The sequence below is a fragment of the Sinocyclocheilus rhinocerous genome, unplaced genomic scaffold (genome assembly GCF_001515625.1).
Source record: "Sinocyclocheilus rhinocerous isolate Xijiao unplaced genomic scaffold, SAMN03320098_v1.1 scaffold1182, whole genome shotgun sequence".
Taxonomy (NCBI): domain Eukaryota; kingdom Metazoa; phylum Chordata; class Actinopteri; order Cypriniformes; family Cyprinidae; genus Sinocyclocheilus; species Sinocyclocheilus rhinocerous.
Genome location: NW_015624203.1, coordinates 981,204 through 992,598, shown reverse-complemented (window position 1 = coordinate 992,598; position 11,395 = coordinate 981,204). Strand labels below are relative to the sequence as shown.

Below are 11,395 nucleotides of genomic sequence, written 5' to 3'. Positions count from 1 at the left end.
ATGCTAATGCAACCCTTTAAATGGTACTGGGAAATGGTTCGCGCAAAATCGTCCCAGTACTTTAGTACTGTACATTTAGTTCTGAAACTAAAGCGGTGCGAAAGGCCCTATTGAGGCAGAAAAATGCTTCCATAGTTGAGTAAAAAAAAAAAAAGGTATTTGAAACTTTATATTTCCAATATCTCTGAATGTGACTATAATTTCCAGTTGTAACTTTATATTCCACAATATGACTTAGAATTTCATATTATGACTTTACATCTCACGTTGTGACTTTATACCTCACAGTGTGACTTTTGAACTAATTGTGGAACTACCCACTTTTTGGCGTTTTCGCACCGCCGGAACTGGCTGCGATTTTACGGACTGCCTTTTTCGAGAACCAAATTAGCTCCTACTGTGCAGGGTCTAACCAGCACAACTGGTACTAATCGTGACGTAAGTATTTGAAACTTTATATTTCCAATATCTCTGAATGTGACTATAATTTCCAGTTGTAACTTTATATTCCACAATATGACTTAGAATTTCATATTATGACTTTACATCTCACGTTGTGACTTTATACCTCACAGTGTGACTTTATATGCCAAGTTGCGACTGTTGCTTGTAACTTTATAACGTACAGTATGATTTTATTTCTTATTTTAAACTTTATCGCGCAAATATAAAAATAATACAGCAAATAACTTTTTTTAACAAAAAAGAGGCAAAGCAGTGTTTCCATGCATCACAGCCTCACAAAATGCTAGTAGTTATTTATCATTGCTAACCATAAAGTGTTCCATCAAACAACGTTTTGAAATGATAAATGAAATCACTGCTAACCTATGAGTGCAAAATATCTAGTAATGACCTTAAATATTAAATACCATTGCAACACCACCATTTATTAGTTTGGGTTGTTGTGCTTTGTGCCAAGAACATTTTTTTAGGTAAGTTTGACAAGGCCATTAAAAGTGTAAACAATGAAATATCAAGCACCATTTCAGTCAAAAATAGTGCAAGTGTGATATTTAACGTTCATAAATGCAAAATTTAAATGGAATTTTTTTTTCTATGAACCCTATATAAAATTCTCCGGCAATAGTACTAGTATAATTATATTAGACAAACAGAATGATATATGGAATGTTATTTAGAATGATAGAAAGACAGATGGGTAGATAGGTCAAGTGAATACATATGGTGTGTGTTTGTGCTCTGCTTGATGGTGAAGAAACCAGTAGGAGTCTGGCAGTAACTTTATTCTTCAGTTGGAAGTAGAAGACTGACACATTGAGAGATGAAGACCTCTAACTGTGCTTTGCTGATTCAAAAATGGGTGTTTTATCGTAGTGCAAGAGTCAGAGAAAATTCCTCAGACGTGTGTGTGGGCTGAGGGAGCTAGACGGCGTCAATCATTTACTGTATGGACCACAAAAAACCCGTCACTCATTTACTGTATGTCACTCAAACTCAAGCATACAGTGAACAATGAGTCAAGTACATCATCCTCAGCAAACAGGTGAAATCATTCTAATCACTATAATCACTTCTGTTATAATCAACCTCTTTCTTTCTCTCCTAGAGTCAGGCTAGAGGGCAGAAGCGAGAATACCCCACACTGCCGACACAGGAAGTGACATCAGAGGGGCCGTATGTAGGCCAGCACTCACAGGGTCTTGGGGGCCAGTACGCCGACTACTTCAAGAAGAAGAGGATCTAACTCATATGTTGCCGTTGTCATGTCCAGGCCTTAACTTTTAGTCTATTACTGATATTTATGAAAAGACTGTACAATTTATTGTGCGTAAGGAGGTTTATTCCTCTTCTTGAACTGTGTGTGGATCTGGGTACTGTTGTTATTTCTGTCCGACGCCAGGCGGGACCTCTTAAGATTGCTCTGACTCTGTCCCAAATGATGCATTAAGATAATTGATATATCTCTTTTTCTGTTCTGCCTGTTTACCTCGCCCCCAGGCGGGACGTACCATTCCACTCCAGAGGGGGGGTTTATGTGTCCGTGTTTTACTGTACAAACGGTTAAGGGCTGATAAAGATTGAGCTACACTCAGAGAATAACATTTTTCAAAGAATTTTTTTTTCTGACAGGGTAGGGCATAGCCAATGTATATTGTATATTCTGCTAAACTGGTGTATTTTTTACTGTGTACAGACATTGAGGATATTATTACTATTAATGTCTTGCTTAATGCGTCACTGTTTATCTTGACTATCGATTCGCTTTCTGAAGTGTACAGGAAACGCGTGTTCATATCATTGAGGATTAATCTTTAATGTGTGTCTTTGAACATACTGCTGTATCTGTAGGAACGATCAGCCATTCTGAATACTGCAGGAGCCTTAAAACACGGCGCTCAGAGAAGACATGGCTAAGGCAATAACCTCTACCTTCTCTGGAGAAACTACGTCAAGGTGACTTTTCCCCCAGGTGTCGGTGGGATGGCCTCCACACAACTTTCAGCTACGATGCTGCCAGTGGTTTCTTTTTAATAACAGTATGAGTAATAATACATTAGTATAGTAGTAGTAATAATCTGCTGGAAGGGTGTCAAGGGTTGGAGGCGTTACATATAGGATAAACACCTGGCAAACAGCCCTGATGCAAACACCCACATGGTAATAATCTAACATAATGCCTTTATATGGATATTAGTGGTCTGTTATTCTGTGGTTTAATCTCTTTACTTCTTTAATGGAGAGAGTCTGTAATTTTGGTGATTTTATGCTGCAAAAAATTCTGTTTTTAATCCATATCAGTTTTTTTTTTTTTTTTTTGCTAAAATATATGTTTAAAAAGATAAATATACTTGAGAGGCAAAATATGTGAGATATTAAAATAATCTATGTTGAAGATTAGTATTTTGTCATGTTGCGTGGTAGAATAGTTAATTTTTTGTCTTATTTTGGAAACTTAAAACAAGTGGCATAAATCTCCTAATGGGACAAATAAAGTCTTAGAGGGATAGTTCACTAAAATATGAAAATACTGTTTTTATTTACTCATCCTCAAGTTGTTCCAAACCTGTGGAACCCAACAGAAGATATATATATTTTTATTTTTTTATTTTTTATGTCCCCCATACCCCCCATTATGTATATAGACTGTGTGTGCGTGTATGTGTATATATATATAGCTTTATTTTTCTGTTTGTTTTAGCAATTCTAGTACTTCAACTTTGGCATGTCTAATATAATTTTCAATTATAAGTTTTAAGTTTTTCATCCAATAATTAAATTTTATTTCAGCTTTATTTTAATGAAAACATTAATAGTTTTAAGTTTAGTTTTAGTTAACGGTAACAACACTTCTCTATACAAAGTCAGTGAGGTCTAATTTTTTTTGGACCCATTGACTTTTATGGTATAGAAAAAAAAGTGAATTCTTTAAAATGGCATAATTAGGTTTGTAACAACACAGGGGCGAGTAAATGATGACAGCATTTTCATTTTTGGACGAACTATCCCTTTTACTTTGCACTGAGCTTGTTTTAAGCATGTTTAGATATTACTAGTGGCGAGTAAGACAGATACTCATTACGAATTGGATTTTTTTGCAGTACACTGTTGATTACTGGTTGGATGCAGTCTGCCAGCAGATCGTCTTAAAAGGAGCTGTTGTTTGGCTTTGCTACCACATAGCACATACAGGCGTTTGCCTGGCGCGTTCAGCCGTTTATGTTTAAGGCTCTATGCCTTCTTTTTTCTACTCTTTTGAAGTGATTGTCTCTTGGTTGTTCTTTCACTGAAAGCCATTCTCTCACCTCCACAACAGACTGACAACACATTTGAGGAGGAGCCTCTGTTATCGCGTCCTATTTATGTTATGACAAGTATAAAGACAATCCCAAATTTACATCGGTACCTGAGGCTCTGAGTCCCACTTTCAGCACAAAACCACCATTTATAAACACAGAGGCCTTTTTTTTTTTCAGGAAACACTAGAAATGCTTAAGAATAATGTGAGGATTTTTAGTTTACCCCTTGTTCTGTGTGCTCAAGTTCAGTTTGACTCGTGCTGCTTGTTTCTAGATAATCAGAAATGGGATTTGTTGCAAAATGACACGCCACAGGGATTATAAAGCACATGTATTTCTGGTCACCTTCCCATGAGTCTCCTGTTCTCCAGCCGTACCACTGCTCCAAATCAAGGCGAGTGACTTTTTTACCTTGAAGAGAGCGGGTCGAGTTACTAAAGTAAATAATCTCTTTAAAGTGTTCTTGTTTCTATAGAAAGGTGAAGGATGGAAAATTGTGCCTATTTTGCATTTATGAACCTTGTATTTCTTACCATTTTTGCTGATGGTCAACACATACTGATGTTCCCCTCGTATTTCAAGTCAAGCCTGTAATGTATTTTTCCAATTCTGCTCATTGCAAGGTCACTTTTATCCCTCTGAATATAATAAACATGTACATGTGCGCTTGAATCTCAAAGCTTTGCAATACTGAAAGTGTCTCTTGATGTAGAAGGTACATTTGCCTGTTCAAACACGCAGGGTTATCAACACTCGTGTGCTTTGTACACATATCGCAGCCTGTTTTTAGTTTAAAAGGTTGTAGTTTCTTTTTTTTTTCCACCTTGAATTGAGATTTTGCAATATTTTATAATCCAAACTCTATTGATATTGCTTTACTGTGAATAAGCTATTTTTAGGAACAGTGGAATTTAAGCATGCCTATACTCCTGCAATACAAGAAATAAACTTTTCCCTCTTTTTTTCAGTAGATGTTTTCAATGCTTTTGAGTATTTAACAGCAAAAAAAAATACTGTCTTTATTTTATGTGTATTTATGTACATTTTACCCTGTTGGATACAAGTTTGTTGTAATTTTTTTGTTGTTGAGGAAAATCGGTTTGGGTTTCATTTTGAACAGATGGAATTGTTTTGCATTCCACATTAAAGGACAGGAAAATTGTGTCTCTCATCGCCTTTTTCCTTCGACCATTCTCAACTCCATTGTGGCCACCATGGAGGTGTAGATTTGAACGCAGCGACGTGCATTTCACAATTCCTTCAGTGCAAAACCACATGTGAGATGAATCATTTTCCCTTTACAGGAACCATGTGCGAGGATTAACCATAATCTGATAATCAGATGGGAATTAGGGCGTCTTTGAATATTTAGTCTTCGTTTAGTTATATGAATAACAGCTAAGGCTTTTAAGCACTTTAAGACGCTAAACTAATTTCAACGTTCACACCCTGATCCTTCTCTTTACTGTCAGCATCCATCTTTTAGACAATGACAAAATACCTCCGATAGAAAGATGTTGCACTTTTGTTAATCACCTTTTAATTCCATTTTGATATAAAAAAAAAAAGAACAGATAAAATACTAGGATTCTTCAGACAGTTAATTAACTTTCTGAAAGATAGCGGAGCCTGGAATATAATTTGCACAACATAAACTGAATAGTTTTCTTTTAGATATTTCATAAGCTCTACTGCCCCCTAGTGCCCATTTTAGACATTTCATTAAACCCATGTTCTCCTTGCCAAAATAACATGCTCTTCTCAGAATCATCTTCTTCAGTTTTCCGTGGCAAATGTGAAGCGCAGAGAGGAAGTACAGTTATTAGAATGTGACAGCATAGTGCATCTTGACCGGTGCATGCTATTTCAAAGTTTTCCGGTAATCCAGCACGTTTGGAATTTTCCAAGGAGGACAGCTGTCCGCCCCAAGTCTGACAAACTCAGTCTTTGAGCGCTTAACATACTTTGCACGTCTTATGAGAAGGGGCATAATCCACTCATCAAAGCTCCAAACTGTGGACCATACGTGTAAATCTACATCCTGACACGTTCCTCGTCTTCCTCTTTTATCGTAACGGGGTTCAGTCTCTGTCGTTGCATACAACTCACGATGGGCAGAATCCATACAGCGCATGCTGTAATGCACCTAATAATGGGTTATTCATACATGCATCATGGTGGCTGCTGTGACACTGAGGCACAATATGAAGCGGAGTCTCACGAGTCAAAATTCCTGATTCACTTTCCTTTTTTGCACCAGTCTGCATTTGAACTTGAAGAGAAAAATGAGCGGCTCGAGGTTGGCAGTTACATATTTGCATATTTAAAGAGAGGCCTGACAGTATCTACTGTCTGATTCAGTGGTTCTAGCGGTGTCTTTTTGGCTATTTCGAAAGGTCTGCAGTTTATGAGGTCATAATGTGAGAGAAAAGAGTATATTGAAAGAGTGCTACACTGCACATTTATACTTTTTTTTTTTTTTTTTCTTGGGATGTGGGGGATTTTGTCTCTCTGGGACTGCCTCTTGCATAAGAAGTGGAGTCTGTCCCATCTTATTTCCATAGTTACTGACTGTCAATCATCTGCTGAAAGTCGGTAATCAGGCCTTTGAAGTCGATCCGTTTTTCAGGTGTCGCCTCCCAGCATCTCCTCATCAGACTGTACAACTGTCAAAACACAAAAGATTACAATCAGACAAGCCCTTGAGCGCAGCCCATACCTGCTGTTTAATCATCTAACCCTGCACCATCATAAAAGAAATGTGTTATTCTGCAATTCATAGAGCAGGAAATATCCTATGGCAGGAATTTCCAACCAAGGTATGGCTGCAAGGGGTTTTGTAAAATTGCGAAATGTTAATATCAGAAATGTTTATGCCCAAATAAAGTGAAATATGCATACTAATATTAATTTAAGATAAATTTAAAAATAATACAAATATTTATTTAAAGAATGTTTTCAAGTAAACAATTTACATTTAAATAAAAATGTATACTTCATGTAAATAGATGAATAAAATAATATTTTTATTTAAAAAAAAACAACAACACCGCATTAACACATACTTTATGTAAATAAATGAAATGTAAGAATTATGTTTGCTCAAAGATAAAAAGCTCATTGTGAGTTATTGCAAAAGAGAAGTTTGACAGTTTGTAAAACAGGCTTGACAGTTAAAAACACCTTGACATCTAATGGACGTCTATGGGGCAACGGTTGCATATGTGGGTGTGGATTGACTTCCTTAGAATTCTCTATCAATATTTAAGATCTGAGGTTACTTTAAGTTAAATATTAGTATACCAATATGATCTGTAACATACACTACCGTTCAAAAGTTTGAGGCCAGTAATTTTTTTTTTTTAGATCTGAGCTCACCAAGTCTGATTTTTTTAAATAAAAAAAATACAGTAAAAACAGTATAACAATGAAACATTACAATTTAAAAAGCCTCTTTTCAATGTTAACATATTTAAAATGTAATTGCCATCCTGTGATGGCAGAGTTAAATTTTCAGCAGCCATTACTCCAGTCTTCAGTGTCACATGATCTTTCAGAAATCATTTTAATATGCCGATTTGCTGTTCAAGAAACATTTCTTATTATCAATGTTTAAAACAGTTGTGCTGCTTAATATTTTTGCAGAAACCGTGAAAAATGTTTGTTTAAATTTTTTTTTTGATTAATAGAAAGCTCAAAAGAACAGCATTTATTTGAAATAAAAATCTTTTTGACATTTTAAATGTATTTGCTGTTACTTTTGATAACTTTAATGTATCCTTGCTAAATTAAAGAATTAATTTATTTCCTAAATAAATAAATATACATACACAGCATTTTGTTTTTAGTGAAGCTATATATTACCCTATCTGAGCAGCCGTCTGGTTTTGGAAGTCTCTTTCCCTCCTCCAGGACTTTGACCAATCGAGTAACAGTCATTTGGCCATGTGTTGGACCAATCATCTTAAGGAACACCTGTGGGGGTGAAGCAAAGTCAGGTCACTGGCCTAATTTACAATTAAGCACTGAGGTATTAAACGTTCATCCATGTCTCCTCTAGTAAACCACCTTTAACCCTCTGATGCTTTCAGTGGGTGAGCAAGCATTACTACTTTTGTGTACAATGTGAAAATCTGACAAGTCCCTCAATAACAACATTTCCTCCAAAAGCGGCACACAGAAAAAAAGAGGATATTGCTGTGCAGACGTCTACCGTAGCCGTTGGGTAAGACATCTGCCACTGTGGGCACAGACTGACACCATCTGCCATGTTCTCAGAGAGACAGAGACAGAAGAACCAGACTCAGCAGCACCTCCTGAACAAGGGCTTCTTTCAGCCTACAGAAACGCACATGGGCTTTCTAAGAAAATGCTAGAAGTGCTCAGTTTTGCTTCACAACAAATCTGTATTACCCTCCTGCTGCTTATAATCAAACACTGAATAAGAAATGCAATCAAAAAGTAAAATACTTGCATGAGGAAATATTTACATAACACATTTGCATAAAAATAATTACACAAGTCTGTTCTAAGTGCAGACCCCCCCCATTTTCCTTTTAATGTATACCTTCTATTTTTTTTTTTACTTCTTTTTATTGTCTTTTTTTATTTATTCTTGAACTTTTAAATCATTTCTATTTTTAAAAAATTTTTTGTTTATAGCACTTTGAATTACAACTGTGTATGAAATGTGCTAAATAAATTTGCCTTGCCTGCTGACAGAAAGCTCCACTGTTATTATTATTATGATAAAATATTTCATTTGAAACCAGGGTTATTATAGTTACTATATATATATAACAAACTGAAATAATAACTAATAAAAACTATAGACATATTTAAAAACAACAAAAACTAATAAAAATGACAAAAACAACACAATTGCTAAAACTTTACAATGAACATGAAAGCAAAAAATATTTTAAAAAATTAAATCTAATTCAAAATATTAAAAACTATAATAGTATCTCATTGGTAAATAACACTGTTTGATACCCAATGAAGAAAATTAAGATTCTAAATTCAGAAACGAACTAAAGAGGGATTCCAGAATTTGACAGAATGTGAAGGGACTTGTGATGGCCATCATGTGATATCCCATTTATCATTTCAGGTTTCAAAAGGGTGTTCATATGCAAATTACATCACCAAAGTACCGACATTCCGGCCCGGAAAGCACATTTTCAAAAGAGAATAACTGACTGTAGCATTGTTTTTCAGATAAACAAGTATGTTAACTTAGCATGTTTCTTAAATATCTGCAAACATATTATGGTATTTTTATGCTTTAGTAGAGTCAAAAACCTACATACAGCACCTTTAAAGCGAGTATGCATTGGCTTAGGGCGTTTGGGACAGCGCTAAAAACATCTGACTGGCCCCTTACCGACATAGGGCTGCATGAGGTATCACAGTATGTGAGCAGCTCATACAAGGTCACTCCAAAAGACCAGACATCAGACGCCCTGTAGAATTTGCAGTGGATCAGGCACTCTGGAGCATACCTGGGAAAATGAGGAAAAGAATCATTACAAAGTGGATTTCCCAAGGGAATTTCACAATTATACCTAATACAATTATGGATGATGATACATGGCATCACCAACGCATATGGTTCATATTAGATTTAATGGGAGATCTAGTTTAATGCACTTGGGTCATTGCTGTATAGCAGGACTTCTCATGAGAGATTCTTACCAGAACACTGGACTGTCCAAATCGTCTTTCACAGTGTAATAACCCTCATTATCCTTAATGCTTTTGGTCAAGCCGAAGTCTCCAATTTTTACCGTGCTTTCATTCTCCACCAGAACATTCCGGGCCGCCAGGTCTCTGTGGATGTAGTTGCGAGAGCCCAGGTAGTCCATGCCCTGGAGTTAGAGGTCAGAAAACAGCAGGGATGAGCATAATGTTACAGCGCAGGTCTGCATTTCAAACAGAACATATGGGCTCAGAAACCCAGAGCATGAGAACACAAAGGATCACTGTAAGCAGCTGTTGTTATTGTTGGTCTCTGAGTACAAGGCCATAAAGACAACAAACAAGCAGAACAAAAATAAGCAATGTGGAAAGCAACTGTTGACAAAATGGAATCAATATTTATGAATGATTATATCGCTTGGTATCTCCATATGCATTATGAGAAAATATATGCTATATGGGGAATGATTTTTTTGTTTTATAAGAAATGAACACTTTTATTCAGCAAGGACACATTGAATTGATCAAAAAGGACAGTAAAGACTTACAATGTTTCAAAAAATTTCAAATAAATGTTGTTCTTCTGAACTTTCTATGCATCATGGTAATGTATCACAGTTTGCACAAAAATATTAAAAGAAAAACTGTTTTCAATATAAAAAAAACAATATGCGTCTTGAGCATCTAACATTTTCTAACATATTAGAATATATTACATTAAAATGTTTTATTTTATTTGAATAATTTTAAATTGTAAAAAGATTTCACAATAATTCCTTTTTTATTGTATTTGAATCAAATCAGTGCAGCCTTGGTGAGCATAAGAGACTTCTTTAAAAAACATTTTTTACAAATCTTACCAAACCCAATAACTCATAATTTGATTGTGATTGAAACTGCAGCAAATTACACACAATCTACCTCTATTAGTTTTTATTATACTACAGTGTATTTTCACATCACAATATCACTCACTATATCACTGCATTAAGGCAAATAAATTTGATTTTATCAGATGGCATGTATTTTGAATTAAAGTGAATGTTTTACTATCTGACGAGTTACAGGCTTTTACTTTAAAATATATTTTACCATAAAATATGTGACCATGGACCACAAAACCAGTCATAAGGGTCAATTTTTTTGAAATTGAGATTTATACATAATCTGAAAGCTGAATAAATAAGCTTTCCATTGATGTATGGTTTGTTAGGATAGGACAATATTTGGTCGAGATACAACTATTTGTAAATCTGGAATCTGAGGGTGCAAAAAAATCTAAACATTGAGAAAATCGCCTTTAAAGTTGTCCAAATTAAGTCCTTAGCAATGCATATTACTAATGATAATACATTTTTGATATATTTATGGTAGAAAATTTACAAAATATCTTCATGGAACATGATCTTTACTTAATATCCTAATGACTTTTGATAAGAAAAATCAATAATTTTTATCCATACAATGTAGAGCCCGACCGATATGGGTTTTTTGGGGGCCGATGCGGATACCGATATCGATATTAAAGAGCAAAAAAAAAGGCAGATACCGATATATCGGCCGATATTCTTTATGTGTAGGCTATATTATAGTACATTATAGTCAAAAGTTTGGACACACTTCCCATTCGTGTGTCCAAACTTTTGACTGGTACTGTATATAGAATACAGTATATAGCCTACATAAACACATTTTTTGCAATGATAACTCAAATGTGGTGATCAAACACTTATAATGATGTGACAAACATAGGCCTATAATCGAGGCAGGGTAACAGTAAACTTCACTTCACTTCTTATAAATAACGCAAATAGAACAAAATATATATAACTTGAATTAAGAAATTAAACAAGGTAACTGTGTAGGGCAAGCAAGCTACTGCCAAACCAACAGGGGCAGGTTTATGCAGGAAGCACAGCTTTTCCAAATGTAAA

The 11,395-nt window shown here is 35.2% G+C and overlaps 2 protein-coding genes across 5 annotated transcripts in view; one reads left to right on the top strand and one right to left on the bottom strand.

Moving 5' to 3' along the window:
• LOC107739056 (ribonucleoprotein PTB-binding 2-like) overlaps positions 1 to 2,097 on the top strand; it is a 75,292-nt gene extending 73,195 nt beyond the window's left edge. For both annotated transcript variants that reach the window (XM_016551035.1, XM_016551042.1), the window contains exon 15: positions 1,571 to 2,097. In XM_016551035.1, coding sequence (XP_016406521.1) covers positions 1,571 to 1,708 — 138 coding nt within the window. In that variant the 3' untranslated portion in view covers positions 1,709 to 2,097. The remainder of the gene's footprint in view (positions 1 to 1,570) is intronic.
• Positions 2,098 to 5,429: 3,332 nt separating this feature from the next.
• The window catches only part of jak1 (Janus kinase 1), a 37,172-nt gene continuing 31,206 nt past the window's right edge, over positions 5,430 to 11,395 (bottom strand). For all 3 annotated transcript variants that reach the window (XM_016550990.1, XM_016550999.1, XM_016551005.1), the window contains exons 21-24: positions 9,459 to 9,631; positions 9,148 to 9,265; positions 7,626 to 7,736; positions 5,430 to 6,427 (exon numbers count right to left, since the gene is read on the bottom strand). In XM_016550990.1, coding sequence (XP_016406476.1) covers positions 6,326 to 6,427; positions 7,626 to 7,736; positions 9,148 to 9,265; positions 9,459 to 9,631 — 504 coding nt within the window. In that variant the 3' untranslated portion in view covers positions 5,430 to 6,325. The remainder of the gene's footprint in view (positions 6,428 to 7,625; positions 7,737 to 9,147; positions 9,266 to 9,458; positions 9,632 to 11,395) is intronic.